Genomic DNA, 18,261 nt, shown 5'->3' with positions numbered 1-18,261 from the left:
ATATATATATGTGTGTGTGTGTATATATGCACACAAACACATATACACACACACACACATATATACTCATATACATACATAAATGTGTGTGTATATATATATTCCCATATTTATATCTTCAGTGCTGATTTTACCCCCATTGACCTACAGTTTCATATATCCAACTACCTACCTGACATCTCCATATGAACTCAACATGACCAAACAGAACTCTTGATTCCCTAGCCTTGCCCCTCTTTACCTGCCCCCAAATGAACACTCTTCTAATCTTTTCTACCTTGGTAAACAGAATCACCATCTGCCTAGCTGCTCAATTAAAACAAAACAAAACAAAACAAAAAAAGCATGAGGTCATACTTGATTCCTTTTCCTCATTCCTACATCCATATTATGCAGTTAACCAATTCAACCAGTCTACATTCTTTCCCCACCACTCCCCTTCTGGACTCAAAAGCATCAGGTACTTTTTAAACCATCATGAATTACCAGTATAAGCAGCTATAAGGAAGATGATCCTGTATCTAATAGCTACTTTGCTTTTACACATTTTCTCTATTTGTGGTAGAGTTAATCCCTTGGTTCCAGCTGGGCTTTGTTAAAAATTTCATTTTCTGTAAGATGAAACCCCCCTGATAGAAATACTTCTCACCTATTGATATTCCACTAGAAAGAGTAGAACTTTCAGCTTGGCCTCGAGATGGTGCGTGGGGCTCCATGACGCTGTCATCTAACAGATGTCTTGGCCCCGCATTTGGGAACGTTGCACTCTTAAACTCTGCTGTGTTCATTTTATGAATGAAACTGAAACAAAGAGAGACATTTTCCATCTTTTATTATTGTTACTAATTCAGGACATAAAAGGTACTTCTACATAAGATTCAGGATATAAAAGATTTACCTGCTACACTGAACTTATTTCTGAATTCTCCTACTGATGAAGACACAGATTTTACCACAAAGGTCTCAAACTTTTAAGTTTAGGGAAATTTTTTAGGAAATCTGGTCCTATCCACCTTATGTACATAGAAAATGCTTAAGAAAAAAAATAAATCAGTTTCCCTTTCTTTACATTTAGGAATGAAAGAATACTTTATATAGACCTTAATTTATGATGACTTATTTTGGCTAAGACAAGTAATGACTGTCTTGATATAAAGCCTATAATTTAAAAGGAAAATGGTATATTGCTTTCCAGATTTACTTATGACACCTCTCTGTGATGTTCATTTATCTCCCCAAATGTGAAGACACTGCTGGAAAAGCTCATTTCTAAATTTAGGTAAAGGCAGGCGTAAATACTTTTAGGCAAATGAGATATTTTACTGAATCAGAATAAGATTGTTTTTATATAAGAAAACTATGCAAGAACACTAATAAAATAGAACATAAACTAAAATTGTATGTATCTCAAAAATCTGAAAGATAAAATTTAAAAATGCTGACTTATAACCCAAGCTATGGCACTTCCTATGTCCATGTGGAATCAGATTCCGAGGGGATGGGGGAGTCTGTGGTAGCAAGGCTCCTTCAGCTGCCAAACTTTTTCGTCCACTTTGTGGAGATGCTCCTACTTCAGGACCTAAAGGTTAAATAAAAGAAATTTCAAACTGTTTCAAAACACTGTTTGTATTTTTTTAATTCTTTCATATAAAATGTAAAAGGTGGTTTAAATTTTAAGATAATATTAATGTCAGTTCTATTTAATAGGCTGGGGATAAGAAAACCCTGTCTTCTGAATCCTAAAACACAAAATCCTAAGATATATAAAACCCACAGCCAGTTAGCTGATTATGGTTCATAGCAACCCTACAGGACAGAGTAGAACTGCCCCATAAGGTTTCCAAGGCTGTAATATCTTTGGAAAAAGGCTGCCATGTCATTTTCCTACAGAGCGGCTGGTGTGTTTGAACCATCGACCTTTCTGGTTGGCAGCCAAGCGCTTAATCACTGTACCACCAGGGCTCCTTAAGACATACAAAACCCATTAATTTCTACCTAAGGCAGTATAAATATTTTCCCCATTTACAAAGAAAGAAGCAGAATTAGAAGAGATCTGCTCAGGATCTCACATCACAGACAAAACACAGACTAAAGCATTTAGGTCTCCCGAGTCCTAGTTCAGTGCCTTTTTCTTTTTTTGTGGACTCTCTGCTTCTTCTGTTTTTTAAATTATGGTAAAATATATGTAAAAGAAAATTTCCATCTCAATAATCTTCACAAGTATAGTTCATCTTGTTATTGAATCATCACCCTTATCCGTTCCCTAATTTTTCCATCCAGTGCTGTTTTAATTGTTCTGCATTATAACAGTGAAGTAAGACTATGACTATTTTTGATATTTTTAGTACTTGGCCCAGTATTAAACTGAAAAAAAGAAAAAAATTACATCCCTATTCATATTAGTACAATTTTCCACTTAAATCACAGAAATTTCTAGTTCAATCAACCCTCACTGTCTAGGATACTGCATTCTTAAATATATATACATACATATATATGTATATATATATATAAAATTAATAGGCTATTCATAAATACTTATCTATATTTTCTATCTGTTGTATCTACTTCCCTTGATTAGGTGGCATATTTGCTTGTACATCACCGACAAACTACAGGCAACTTTCTGATTAAACAACAAGCAAGCAAAAAAAAAAAACCAAACAGAAAGGATTGACAGATTTTAATCCTAAAAATAATTTTTTGCATGTGTTAAATACTTATTTATTTTGGTGTATATTCTTGCTTATTATGCTATCTGATTTATTATTAGGTAATGTGGAGTTAATTTTACCCAAAGAATTTGGTCTTTGCCCTCGGTTCCTGAGAGCGAGCCTCTAAAACCTTGCAATCTCCCCAGTGACAGAAGTGTCTCAACTAAGAGACCTCTAGATCATATCTAACCTAACAGGTTATGCTAATGAGGTGACTCATGGGTTGGGGCTGAACAGAACAGAAAGACCCACCATGTGATATCAACTGATTTCAAGGAAGAGAGGCTGGATTTGAACTACCTAACTAGGCCCCAATAAAAGCTCTGGACATGGAAGTTCCATGGACTTCCTGGTTGGTGAAAGATTGTTAATTCATGTGGGAGGGCAGCACAACCCTTTTTGGGACATGGAAGCTCTGTTTTGGGAATCCTTCCAGACCTTGCCCTGTGTGTCTCTTCATTTATGTCCTTTTTGCTATAACGAAACTGTAATCAAAAGTATGGTGCTTTTCATGAATCCTATGAGTCATTTTAGTGAATTAATTACCAAACCCAAGGAAGTAGTATGAGCCAGGTCAGAAGTGAGGGGGCTAACAGCCTAAAGCAATATATCCAGCAGGTGATAAGTAAGGGTATCACTAGGACTCCCAAGCCTGAAGCTGGTCTCTGAAATCTTGGGCAGATTTGGCAGCCTGAAGGACTGCGCCCTTTAATTTCTGAGGTCTGACCTAGCTTCCCAATGGTTAGGGTCAAAGGAGGAACTGATGCTTATGTAGCTAGTGTCAGAATAGAAGAGGAACAAAGGGGAATAGAACTGATTTTTACAATTTGGTGTGAGAAGTGCTATTTGATTTTTCCACGCAGGTAATGAAATAAAACTATGCACTAACCTACTAAATCTTCCCTGGAAGCAGCAGAACGTGGTGTGCTTGTCCCTGGCTCTATCTTTAATGAAAGCCTGAATTTTAAAAAGAAATAAGACACATAAAATGATTAATATTTGACAAAATGATATTAAAGTCGCTCACAAAAAAGTTAAAAACATTTTTATCAAATACTTAGCTATGTATTTTTCTTTAAGAGTACTCTTTAGCTAATATCAAGTTTCCTATTTCTTTCATTCAAAGCCAATCTTATTGTTATTCTAGGAAATATTAGGGAAAAAAAAACCATTAAAAAGCTGTATTTAAAAACACAGAAATCTCCCCAAGCTACCCCAAAGTTGCCAAACAATTCAACATATTTAAAGATATTTGTTGAATGACTAAAAGGTGATTTATCTTGAGGCCATTAATACCTGACACTTAAATTCAGGAACTTTCACATATATATCAAGTACATTACAGAAATTCTTCTAAGAATCTTTACTAGTTGGGCTATTCTGATGACTGCAGCACTGAAAATTTCAAAAACACCTTATTTAAAACTAACCAACTAATGAACCAACTGTCGTGGATTGAATTGTGTACCCCCAAAATATCTGTCAACTTGGCTGGGCCTTGATTCCCAGTGTTGTGTGACTGTCCACCATTCTGTCATCTGATGTGATTTTCCTGTGTCATAAATCCTATCTCTACAATGTTGATAAGATGGGATTAGCGGCAGTTATGCTGATGAGGTGTGACAATCTACAAGGTTGGATTGTATTTTGAGCCAATCTCTTTTGAGATATAAAAGACAGAAGTGAGCAGAGGCTGAGGGATCTCATACCACCAAGAAAGCAGCACAGGGGGCAGAGCATGTCCTTTGGACCTGGGGTCCCTGTGCCTGAGAAGCTCCTAGACAAGGAGGAAGACTGATGACAAGGGACTTCCTTCAGAGCCTGCAGAGACAAAGTATTCCCCTTGGGCTGACACCCTGAATTTGGACTTGTAGACTACTAGACTGTGAGAGAATAAATTTGATTTGTTGAAACCATCCACTTGTGGTATTCTGTTATAGTAGCACTAGATAACTAAGACACCAACAAACTCAACTTCTCAAAACAAAGATCTATAAAGATAAAAAGGTTGTTGGCAATAAACAGCCTTGGTAACACTTGGTCTGAGTCAAAGGTTATTGGTTTATTAGTTCTATTTAACATAACATATCCAATGGAAACCCTGGTGGCGTAGTGGTTAAGTACTATGGCTGCTAGCCTAAAGGTCTGCAGTTCAAACCTGCCAGGTGCTCCTTGGAAACCCTATGGGGCAGTTCTACTCTGTCCTATAGGGTCACTATGAGTCGGAATCAACTCGACGGCAACAGGTTTGGTTTTTGGTTTATCCAGTTTTGAGTTCCACACTAAAAGAGATTATTATTCCTATCAGGGGAAGCTATTTCAGAAAATAGGATAATAAAGAAGTTATAGAAAATACTTTGCTGTAGTCTATGACTCCTTCTATTACTAAGTATTAGTCTTGAAAATTAATAAAAACTGGTGAGTGCTTTATTAGCTGGAGTTTTTATGAAACTGCCCAAAACAAGTGATATTCATAATGATAAATATTAAATAACGTATATTAGAAGTTTTTATCTTATTATTTCTTTGATAATGTTAAGAGGAAATTAAGTACGATTATATTCCAATTATCTGTAACGTAAAATCCATGTACTGAGCAGATGAATGGTTAACCAGAACACTCCTTTTTTCTTCTTCTTTTTAATAGAATCGGTTTACTTTAATTCCTTAGGCTGCAGACTATGTTGCAGTCATTAATTTGATATTTACTGAACCCCTATTTTGTGTTGGGTACTATATTCAGTGCTGTGAATATAATAGATACTAAGACAGACATGGTATTCCTGCCCTTCTGAAGCTTATGGTCTAGGTGACACAGAAGTAAACAAAATAATTACAATTCCTAATGCAGCACCAGAACAAAGGAACAGAAAGGACATAAAGGGAGGTGCTGAGTGAATCACAGTGTGATCAGTAGTGGCTGAGAGCTGGCGGCAGTATTAAAAACAGCAAAAGCAGCTTAAAGAGCACAGAACTGAGGGCTAGTCCAGGGTATTATATGCAATATCATCAAAACACCATATAATAATTAACAGTGATGCTGACTCACTGAGAGAAAAGATTATTTTCAGTATTAAAATGAAATAACTTAGAAGGGTTTTCACTGCGATTAAAGCTCATGCATGTAACTGGTACTGTCTAGACTGGCTGCCTATATAGATGAAGCTGCCAAACAGAAGCCTTTGGATAAGTGAAGTATTATTTTTATTTAAATATTTTACATCATAAAAATCATTTTTTCCCCTAACAATTTCAATGGCTCTTAACTTAAACTGCTCTAGGGGTTGCCATGAGTCGGAACTGACTCGATAGCAACTAACAACATCTTAAAGTGTTTAATTATGTAAGCTCATGAAATCCAACTGCATCTTTAGGGAAAAAAAAAAAATCTACCCTCGCCAGTGCCTCAACACCACCAAATAGCTTGTAATCCCCCACACGAACACACTTTCTCACCCCATTCCTTTGATCATTACATCTCCTGGAATGCCTTCCCTTATCCTTCATGTGGGACTAACCCCTACTCGCTTGCTAAGATCCAGCTCTGGTGACTATCTCCTGAAGCTGTTCTCTCTTCACTTTCCAGCAGGATCAGGTCTCCCCTTAGCTAGGTTCCCATAACACCCTAAGCATAACCCTGTATAGCATTGTTCAAACTGTGTTGTAATTGTCTGTTTGGTGGATGTGTCTTGCATTAGGCTGAGGGCAAGAACGATGTTTTATTCATTTTTATAGTCCCAGCAATTAGCACAGTGACTGGCCTGTAGCAAAAGCTTAACAAACACAGGTAGTCCCCAACTTATGACATATTCGAGTTATGACGAATTCCACTTAGGACCGTCTTTTTTTTTTTTCCTTCAGTACATCTTCTCGTTACTAGTATGTTATAGCACGTAATTTGCTGATGTTGTCATTTGGAGATGTTCGATTTTATGATTTACTGTTCAAAACACTGCTGGATATTTAAAGACACTGATAATAAAGGGCAATAATAGTGAAAACTAAAAAAAAAAAAAATGAGGTACTTGATTTATGTCAGAAGTAACTTACGATGGAGTCGTCTGAAGAAAACCCCATCGTAAGTCAGGGACCACCTGTGTTTTTAAAATAAGGAGTAGGTTGCTCTGGTTCCAGCTACTCATGAAAACAAAAATCAAAAACAGCATCAGCTTTCCCACAATGATGATGTATCTTTAATATGTCAGTTTATGTTGTCGTTGTTGGGTGCCGACCAGTCGGTTCCGACTCACAGCAACTCTGTGTATAACATAGCAAAATTCTGCCTGATCCTGAGCCATCCTCAAATTGTTGTTATGCTTGAGCCCATTGTTGCAGCCACTGTGTTAATCTACCTTATTGAGGGTCTTCCTATTTTTCACTGACCCTCTACTTTACCAAGCATGATGTCCTTCTCCAGGGGCTGATCCCTCCTGATAACACTGTCCGAAGTACATGAGGCATAGTCTTGCTTCTAAGGAGCATTATGGTTGTACTTCTTCCAAGACAGATTTGTTCGTTCTTTTGGCAGTCCATGGTATATTCAATATTCTTCGCCAACATCACAATTCAAAGGTGTCAATTCTTCTTTGGTCTTCCTTATTCAATATCCAGCTTTCGCATATGAGCAACTGAAATACCACGGCTTGGGTCAGGCGCACCTTAGTCTTCAGGGTGGCATCTTTGCTTTTCAATGCTTTAAAGAGGTCTTTTGCAGTAGATTTGCCCAATATGTCTTTTGATTTCTTCAATGCTACTTCCATGGGTGTTAACTGTGGATCCAAGTAAAACGAAATCCTTGACAACTTCAGTCTTTTCTCCATTCATCATGATGTTGTTTACCGGGTAGAGTTGTGAGGATTTTTGTTTTACCTTGAGATGTAATCCACACTGAAGGCCATGGTCTTTGGTCTTCATTAGTAACTGCTTCAAATCCTCTTCACGTTCAGCAAGCAAGGTTGTGTCATCTGCATAACACAGGCTGTTAATGAGTCTTCCTCCAATTCTGATGGTCTGTTCTTCTTCATATAGTCCAGTTTCCCCGGTTATCTGCTCACCATACACATTGAACAGGTACGGTGAGAGGATATAACCTGCCGTACACCTTTCCTGACTTTAAACCATGCAGTATCCCCTTGTTCTGTCCAAACAACTGCCTCTTGATCTATGTACAGACTCTTCATGAGCACAATTAAGTCTTCTGGAACTCCCACTTTTTGCAATGTTATCCATATTTATTATAATCCACACAGTCGAATGCCTTTGCATAGTCAATAAAACACAAGTAGACCTCTTTCTGGTATTCTCTGCTTTCAGCCAGGATCCATCTGACATCAGCAATCATACCCTGGTTCTATGTCCTCTTCTGAATCCTGCTTGAGTTTCTGGCAGTTCCCTGTCAATACATTGCTGCAGCCACTTTTGAACGATCTTCAGCAAAATTTTACTTGCATGTGATATTAATGATATTGTTCTATAATTTTCACATTCGGTTGGATCACCTTTCTTGGGAACAGGCATAAATACGGATCCCTTCCAGTCGGTTTGCCAGGTAGCTGTCTTCCAAATTTCTTGGCATAGACGAGTGAGCACTTCCAATGCTGCTGCATCCATTTGTTGACACATCTCACTTGGTATTCGGTCATTCCTGGAGCCCTGTTTTTGCCAATGCCTTCAGTACAGCTTGGACTTCTTGCTTCAGTACCATCAGTTGTTGATCATATGCTATTTCCTGAAATGGGTGAACATCAACCAATTCTTTTTGGTATAGTGGCTGTGTACTCCTTCTACCTTTCTTGATGCTTTCTACCCCGTAGAATCCTTCAATATTGCAACTTAAGGCTTGAATTTTTTCTTCAGTTCTTTAGTGGCTTAAATGGCCAAGTCTATCATCTTAGCGAAGTACAGATGATCTTCAATAAACACTATACTATGCTTTTGCTATAAACCAAAAAACCCAACCCGCGGCTGTCGAGTTGATTTCGACATCATAGGGACCCTGTAGGACAGAGCAGAACTGCCCCACAGGGGTTCCAAGGAGTGGCTGGTGGGTTTGAACTGCTGACCTTTTTGGTTAGCAGCTGAGCTCTTAACCAGTGTGCACCAGGGTTTCAACTTCAATGGTTATAATTTATCATTTAATATTGGGCAGAAACTTCTTCAACTTCACTATTATTTAATAGTTAAAATGTAACTTCTTTTAAATTCAGTAAGGTTCTTGAGCCAGATAAAGAAATTTTTAATAGCTTACTCATATTTTGAATTTTAAGATAATATCTTCTATATACCTCATTAGACCAAACATGTATGTTTATTATATATAACTGCAATGCCAGTAATTAGAGAAATGGGGTGAGAAAACCGTGGCAGACATAAGAAATAGACCATCAAACTCAAGAAGCTTATAATTTAAGGCAACAACAGACTTGTGAAACAACTCCAGCCCTGAAGCTGATCCATCGACCGCAGAGATTTTCAAATAAGTTACCACGTAAAAACTTTTGTAAAATAAAAATTGGTATGCAAATATAAAGTGGTAACATTTTGGTGTGGGAAAAGATTACAATAAAGTTATTTGCAAACATTAACATTTTAGATTCACTGAAGTGTGTATTCAGAGCATCTGTAATATATTTAATATTTGAAGAAAAACTACGGTTGTTTTTCAGAATTTCCAGTCTTTTATGGGGACTAATTCTATTCAGCAGCATTCTTTAAAAATTGTTGAAACCTATGGAACAGGGAGGTTGCTAATCACTACCATATGAGACAAGAAAGACGAATGTACACATATGTTAATAATGAAAAACAATCTAGTCTCACTTTGGTAAAATGTTAAAACAGAAAATATTTGCAGAAGACAAAGATCAATTTAAAAGCTTGGGAATAACTGATATAATAAAGTTAAGAAAAAAAAATTTTTTAATTAATGAATGCAGCTAAAAGAAAAATGAGAAGCCTCAAGAGAAATAAGCTCTATATCCTCACACCTTTTGAAAAAACCCTAGCAGTTATAATATATAGCATACAAATGCATGATAAAAAGGGTTACTAATTTAAAAATTTCCCAAGTTTGGGCAATACTGTGAAAGACAGGGAGAAAGAAATGGGTATCAGCTATTTTAAACGTGATTTAAAATAATTCCTAACAAAGGACTTGCTATGATATAGTGAAAAAAGTAACTAAGTGTGATGCTACACTGGGGAAATTTGTCTCTTATCCAAAAGCAAGAAGGTTCAATATTCTCTCAATACAACAACAACTGAAAACAAGCTCAAAAAATTACCATTAAAAAAGGAGTAATTTCTTAATTTTTTAGACTGTTTCGTTCAATTTCAGTGTGTTATGAGCTAAGTTTTCATAAAAATTCAATGCCTAAATACATGGAGAAAGGAAGAAATTTAAATCACTACATTAACTATCAAACATTAGCTCTCAACAACTTAAAATACTTTTTAATAAAGGAATAGATATTTGTATATTGGCTCAATTATACCGTGATGATACAGTGATTACCTTTACTATTGCGAATTTACCACTGTAGCAGACATTTGTATGACATTCATATGGCACAATGTAAATGTTAAATAAGTGGGATGGAAGGGTGGAAGACAGGACAAAACCATACAAACCACCTCTGAAGATCAAACCTACTTGTAATTATCATCTTCCACAAACTTTTGTAGTTCTTCTATATACTGAACAGAGTTCAGATATTTTTGGACATGAGGCAACATGGGAATATCTAGGCAAAAAGTGATAAATAATTATCCTGTGAAGTACACCATAACCAAAACCTTAAAACTTAACTTTGAAAAAACAGTAATTTATCTTATAATGTACATTTTAAACAAAACTTTAAAAGTAAAGAGAAAAATACATTTAAAAGTAAATTAAGACCACATGGCACCAAAATATAAGTTAACTCTAAATCAAGAAAAAAAACAAACCCGTTGCCGTCTAATTGATTCCGACTCTGCCCCACAGAGTTTCCAAGGAGTGGCTGGTGGATTTGAACCGCTGACCTTTTTGGTTAGCAGTCATAGCACTTAACTACTACGCCACCAAGGTTTCCAAATTAACTCGAGAAGGCCATTATTGAGGTAAACTTATCTGATGTTAAACTGAAAGTAATTTAGAAATCTTACCTGGATTGTAATAGAGAAACCAATGAGTTACAGAAAAGTATTAATAGCACCGATAAAAATTACAGTTGCACATTGTTTGTATAATATTTTATAAAACGGCTCCATCTACAAAGTCTCATTTCAGAAATTTCACAGAAAAACTTGGGGACTTCATCTTAAATGCAAGATGTAAAGTAAGTTTTTTTTTTTTTAAATAAACCTGGCTCCCATGTGTAAATGTATTTCCTCTCCCATGCATATATTTTAAGTAAGATTAATTTAAGATTATAATTTGGTGTTATATTAAAAAAAATTGAGGAAAGGCTAGAATAAGAAAGTATTTTATTTAATTTTCAGTAAGATGCACCCTGTCTCCAGATATATTTTTAGGTATAGATGCATACAAATGAAGTTAACTTTGAGGCAAATTTATTTTAAACAAACCAAATACGGTAACCTCGCTGTTCTACGGATCATAAAAACTATATATGGGATCTGTTAAAAATATTGTAACTACTAGGGTTAAGAATAAAAGTTTAATGGCATCAATATATTTTTAATGGTGCCAAGTTTAAAGGAAAAGTGATAGCCTTCTGATAAGTAACAGTAAAAATAAAAATATTGGTAGTGATACTGTGGAGACACTGTTCTCAATTCAAATGCAAAAATAAATACTAATAAGCATGACGACACAGCCTTAAAACGTCCAAATACAAATGACAAATTTGAAAAATACCAACAGCCAACTTTATTCCCTATCAAACTGGAAGCATCTAAACATTTTAAAAACATAAAAAAAAAAAAAGCCTTTTCTAATCATTTGGGTTGCCTTAGCTCTTTCCAATGTCTTTCCATAAAATACACCTTGGAAGAGAATTGGTTACTCAATATCTGATGCAAAAAAGCTAGTTGAATGTCACTAAGATCAAGGGTCACAGCTTCTTCTCTAACTGAAAAATATAAGATTTATATAGTAGATAAGGGAGATCAAATGAGATGAAGATAATATAAAATAATTCTGTAAACGATAAAGAGCTAAATGACTGTTACGTGGCAATGTAGTTACTGCCCTTGTGCCGTGTATGCAAAAGAGCTAGAGAACAAAAGATAGAAGTTAAAAATTTTAAATACTAAATACTTCAATTCCTTAAGAGCAAGATTTTGAAAAGATGCCAAGTATTAAATGATGGAATAAAAAAAATAACTATTTTCTTCCTTCATGTTAGGGTGGAAATAAGAAATTGATGCTCCCGGCTGTGTGAAAAGTAGCCTTTGGTGTGTATGAATCAATCAGCAGAACCATAGCGTGATAATGGCTGAGCCTCACCCCCCAACAAACTTACCATATTCACAGGACTGCTGTAAATCAGAAATTATTCTAAGGATGTTATTCATTAAATTTGATCTTTGCTCATTTTCTAAAATGCTGCCAGTTGATGGGTACGCTGAATCAATGTATGTTAAATCTGACAAATAGATACCTGAAACAAAATTAGATAAATGAGCGTTTTCTTACTTGTAGTTTGGAAGAGTATGAAAAAGTAAAGGGGAGGCAGAGTTCGTTTATAGCTATGTTTCAATATATGTCATATTTAAAATATATTGTTATTAATGTACTGCAGCCTTATTAAAACATAACCACTGAAACCTAGATTCCACAGAGTTGGAGGTCAGACATGCGAATAATACACGTTTCTTGTAAATGTCTTATTTAGATAAAATGTCTTCTTACAATACCATTTAAAGTATGGTTTGATCCTGGAGTTAGAAAACGCCAGCACATGTGGGACCTGAAAGAAAGAACCTGAGCTCTTGAACTGGCTCTCCCGCAGATTAGCTGTACAATGGAGACAGTTATTATAATCTCTCTGAGCCTCAAATTTTTGCATCTATTCAACTAGTACCTATTTCCCAAGTTGTGGTAAACCTGAAGATGTTAAGGAGAGTTCTGTACCTTTTGCCGTGAGTTGGTAACTACCATCATTACAGTCTTAAGTACTTTGAAAATTGTCTCATCCGGATAGAAATGTCTTAGAGATCAACAGTTAGGTTTCTGAGATAGTCCATGTGACTACAAACTGAAGTTAATGCTTTCCTACTCCTTTTTCTCTATACCAACAACAAAAAAATCCTCCCCCTGCAAGTAATTTGGTTGTACTAGTCCTGGACATGCAAGGTCACTGTATTAAAAATATTTTCTGAGTGTCACTATGCACACGTAAAATGTATAAGTACATCACTATAGTTAGAGAGAAAACACATGCTTTCCTTCTTTTACCTCATGACTCCACATTCATGAATTCTCAGGGTAAATGTAACCAAAATGAGGTACTCGTTATCTTCCAAATAAGTCCTACTTTTTTCTCACACCACTTCCTCCACTTTGGATGTTTTCTAGACTCATTGCTGCCTGTTCTAATCTTATCATTTTTCAGATGATAGTTGTGTGTCAACTATTCTCTGCTTTTCTCACAGATTCAAGGACAGGAACTTAGCAACTACCTAGTCAAAACCCCTCTTTCTATAGATGAAGAACTTCGGGTTCACAGAACTTGGGCGTCTAATGCCATACAACCTGTTAGTGAGAGAGCCGATCACAAACAGGCTTCCCTTGTAGACCAAGCATTTTGTTACACAATGTTATAAATGCACACACTATTCATACCATTCATGTGATAATTTTTGACTTTAGAATCTCTTTAATTATTTAAAATTTCTTATATTTATATCTTAATCTGTTCAAGACTAAAAACTCATTTAAAGCAGCTACCCTATCTTACACTCTAAGAAACCCAATATGACAAGAGTAGAACTATCCCATATGGTTTCCTAGGATGCAACCTTTACAAGAGCAGGTTGCCAGGTCTTTTCTCCCATAGAACGGCTGGTGGGTTCAAACCTCAAACCTTCTGGTTAGCAGCCGTCAGGGTCTTGTTTTGACAATAAGTACTTAATTTTTGCTAGTTGGCATGGCAAAGCTTTTACTCATCCTAGCACCATTCCTTTCTACTTAGTAAACCTGTATGGTATTCTTTAAGCTACCCATCATACATACTTTTTTTTCTTTAGGGAACCTCAACTAATTCTATGACCCCAAATGAGTCTACAGCCTAGCTCTTTTCTTCTTCCTCCAATTTCATTTGTTTCCTCTATTATTACTCATTCCCCACTGGCTCCATTCCCAGAGCCAATAAAACAAACAAACGAACAAGTCGCTGTTGAGCTGACTCTGACTCGTGGCAACCCTATATGTATCGGAGTAGAACTTGTTCCACAGGATTCTTAATGGCTGCCCTTTCAAAAGGAGGTTACCAGGTCGTTCTTCTGAGGTACCTCTCGGTAGAATCAAATCTCCAAGCTTTTGATTGGCAGCTGAACGTGTTAACCATTTGCACTTCCCAGGGAATATATACACTTAAATTTCCCATTTGAGAAAATAAAATAAAAGCAACCCTTCCTTTAAACATGATCCCCTCAAGATAGGACCCTTGCCTCCTCCATTCAACAAACACCTTGAAAGAGAAATACAGCACAGTACCCTTACTGCTTTATTTTATGCTTCATTCTATTTTTAGTGTAATATTTGATACATATACAAGTTTACATATGTCAGGAAAACCTGTGAAAGACTTGAGCTTATTTTGTGTACGTGTGAGTAAATTAAATAGCGATATTTGTAAAGTGGTTAGAACAGTGTCCAGTACACAATAAGTGATTTATGAGCATTTGTTAAATACATTTAAAAACCACAGTCTTCTGCAACAGCTTTCTCTCTCAGTTTTGTTTCTAAGATTCATCCATGACACTAAACCCCAAAAACCAAACCCACTGCCGTCGAGTCGATTTCAGCTCATTGTGACCCTACAGGACAGAGTAGGACTGCCCCAAAGGGTTTCCAAGGAGCGGCTAGTGGATTCAAACTGCTGACCTTCTGGTTAGCAGCTGAGCTCTTAACGATTCCTTAAGTTGGGAAAAACTAATGTATAACTATATCACAATTTACTTATTTTACTGTTGATAAGATTTTTGGGTTATTCCCCTCTCCCCTCATGTTGCTATGGACATTCCTCTATGTGTCTCCCGGTGCATATGTATAAGAACTACTCTAGGACATATACATATATATACACACATACCTAGGGGAAAAGTGAGGATGGCAAGACTACAAAGTCTCATACTTAGACATGTTATTAGGAGGGACTAGTCCCTGGAGGAAGACATCATGCTTGGTAGGGGATCAGCAAAAAAGACCCTCTATGAGATGGACTGACACAGTGGCTGCAACCATGGGCTCAAACATAACAACGAATGTGAGGATGGTGCAGGACTAGGCAGCGTTTTGTTCTGTTGTACACAGGGCTGCTATGTAGTTATCTTACAGTTGTGACGTGATGGCACCTAACAACTAGATATATTAAAGGAGCCCTGGTGATGTGGTGGTTAAGTGCACGGCTGCTAACTATACAGTCAGTGGTTTGAACCCAACAGCTGCTCTGAGGGAGAAAGATGTGGCAGTCTGCTTCCATAAAGATTACAGCCTTGGAAACCTTATGGGGCAGTTCTACTCTGTCCTATAGGGTTGTCATGATTTGGAATTGACTCAAAGGCAATGAGAGGAAGATGTAGTAATGTTCAACTATACGGAACAACGCGACATTTTTTTTTAAAGTAGTAACAATTCACATTCTCACTGATAGTATGCAAGAATTTCTGCAGATTGACATTTGTGTTAATACTTGGTATGGTCAGTCTTCTTAATTTTTGCCAATCTTGTGAGTATAAAATTGTAATTTGCTCATTTAAAATTTCATTTCCTTGATTAGTAATGAAGTTAAACATTTAGCTTAAAAATGACTTTTACTTATTTTTTTCTCTTAGGTTGTCTTTTTCTTACTGATTTCTAAATTCTTAATTTTTTTTTTTAATCCTTTGCCAGTAATATGTTAACCAGTCACTCTTCAACTTCAATCTATATCTACCATACTACTGAAATTCTGGCAAAAACCTTAATGACCTCCTCATTATTAAATCCTTAATATTTTTCTTCATCTACCCCATCTACTTAATCTCTGCAGTTTTTTTTTTTTTTTAAACCATTCCTTTATATTTAGTTCCTTGGTCTTTCCTGGCTTGAACCTTCTTTTTCCTCACGTTCTTTGGAAGCTGGTATTCTCCATGGTTCTGTCATTAATCTTCTCACACTACTTGTACTTTCTCTGTAGTCTCTTACAGTTCTGTAGCTTCAACCATCACCTAATCACTGATGTCTTTCCAGCTCTCTCTATAGAACTGTGCTTCTGACTTTCATTTTCAATTTAACATGCCAAAATAAACTTATTTGTCCCTAAACATCTGCCATTCCAATTTCCTACCTTAGTTATAGTGATATTACTAACTACTCGAGTTAGAAAGCTCAAAACCAGGAGGAACTTAGTATCTTCCATTTTTCCAGATGAAGCTATTATTAGTGAATGTCACATAATCACTAAATGATCCAGGAATGTATTATATAATATAAATAAGAGACTAGAAGCTGGCATCTCATCTGTCCTAGTAAAAAAAAAAATTTTTTTTTGTCCTAATGTTTTAAAATTCAGGAAATAGCATAGGAAAAATCTAAATGATTGTCTTTTCCTGAAAAATTGGAAGACCTGGCAACCCTGTCTCATGATCCTTGGTGGTGAAAGTTTATCACCACCCTTACAGGCAGTCCCTGACTTGTGATGGGGTTCCACCCCAACGGCTCCATCATAAGTTGCTTCTGATGTTAATTACCTCATTTTTCCCCTTAGTTTTCAATTATTATTGCCTTTTTATTATCAGTATCTTTATAAATCCAGTCTATGTCTTTGGGGGTTGGGAACACTACATATAATTACAGATGTATTTTAACGTTGTACGTAGTACATACTACTAATGATAAGATGTTTAAAAAAACTACAATCATAAGTGCAGTTCACTGGAACTCAACCAAGTTATAATGGTCTTAAGCGCGGTTCACTATAACTCAAGTATGTTGTAAGTCAGGGACTAACTGTATTTTTCTCTATTATTTTACTTCTGGCTTACTTCACTTATTTACATTATCTGCTTCATCCTTGTGAGCATTTGTTTTTATAGGCCCTTGAGTTTTCAACCTTGTATAACTATTTGTTATAGCCAAACCAAACCAAAACCATTGCCATGGACTAGATTCCAATTCATAGCAATCTTATAGGACAGAGTAGAACTGCCCCACAGGGTTTCTGAGGCTGGAATCTTTACGGAAGCAGACTGCTATATCCTCCTCCCGTGGAGCACCTGGTGGGTTCAAACTGCCATCTTTTTGGTTAGCAGCTGACAGCTTTAACCACTGCGCCACCAGGGCTCCTATTTATGTCACAAGAATTAAAAAACAATTAAGACTAAAAATGTGAAAAGGGCAGAAATTAAGCTCAGATTTTAAATAAAAGATGTGGATCGACAAACATTTGATGGTATGGCGTATCAGAGACAGAAAAATAGCCCTAGCTAGGACGGCGGGGAGGCGAAAGCACACGGCATGTGTAGGAAGCAGAAGCGCAAACGTTCAATCTGGAAACAGTGTTCAGCAGCTCTACGATTCACTGAGATGCTGTGGCATGATGCTTTGGAGTCTGATGCAAATCCCAGTCCCACTAATTAGTAGCTAAGTGTGCAGCCTCAGACAAATTACTTACAACCATTGAGTTTATGTTTCTTCAGCTATTAAGATATTCAAAAACATTTCTCAATTTAATGTAAAAATAGTAGCATAGTTGGTACTCAACAATTCCCTCCCCAGCACCTCAATTTCAGCGAAGAAACTGGGCCAGAGGTAGGTATGATGGCTTGCTTAAGTTCATGTAGCTAGTAGAAAGTCAGATTTCTCTTTTTTTCACTCAGTTCAGGGTTATGTTTGCTTTTAAACCACACCACAACAATAACAAGAACGACCTTAGTCAAGTGAGAAAAGCAGTGTTGTAGAAGAGGAGGAGGTGACTTTATATAACACCAGAATTTAAGTTTAAAACGTATTAAGTTTCTGAAAGAATGTTATATATAGATGTCTATTTGCTTTCGATAATCTTGTGTAAAAGCAGTTTAATCTTAGGAAACATTACAAAGTTAAAATATAACATATTACAATGTCAGCTTTCCTGTAAGTCTGAGACCTTCTAAAATGTCAACTTAGCAAAATGCTTAAAAATTTTAGGCTTTAAAGCATATGGTATTTAGGGGGTTGCCACCTGACAAAGTCAGGCTCTTGTGCTAACGAAAAACAAACTCATCAGCCTGCAACTTCTTCTAAGTGAAGTTGAGAACACTGTTTTTTCAGTGTTCAATGTAAAAGACTTCTGGCCAGCAGACTAAAATATTTGTTTTATAATTGCCCGCTGAACTATGACAGTTTGTTTCCAGATGG

The 18,261-nt window shown here is 36.3% G+C and overlaps 1 protein-coding gene across 11 annotated transcripts in view; it reads right to left on the bottom strand.

The window, feature by feature from the left end:
• The window catches only part of RALGPS2 (Ral GEF with PH domain and SH3 binding motif 2), a 245,650-nt gene that overhangs the window by 26,970 nt on the left and 200,419 nt on the right, over positions 1-18,261 (bottom strand). For all 11 annotated transcript variants that reach the window (XM_049868433.1, XM_049868434.1, XM_049868436.1 and 8 more), the window contains 5 exons: positions 12,182-12,319; positions 10,366-10,456; positions 3,604-3,671; positions 1,444-1,579; positions 650-801 (listed from right to left, as the gene is read on the bottom strand). In XM_049868433.1, coding sequence (XP_049724390.1) covers positions 650-801; positions 1,444-1,579; positions 3,604-3,671; positions 10,366-10,456; positions 12,182-12,319 — 585 coding nt within the window. The remainder of the gene's footprint in view (positions 1-649; positions 802-1,443; positions 1,580-3,603; positions 3,672-10,365; positions 10,457-12,181; positions 12,320-18,261) is intronic.

This window comes from Elephas maximus, chromosome 24 (assembly GCF_024166365.1).
Source record: "Elephas maximus indicus isolate mEleMax1 chromosome 24, mEleMax1 primary haplotype, whole genome shotgun sequence".
In the NCBI taxonomy this organism is placed as follows: domain Eukaryota; kingdom Metazoa; phylum Chordata; class Mammalia; order Proboscidea; family Elephantidae; genus Elephas; species Elephas maximus.
The sequence above is the reverse complement of the archived record's forward strand: the minus strand, read 5'-3'. Positions and strand labels throughout refer to the sequence as shown.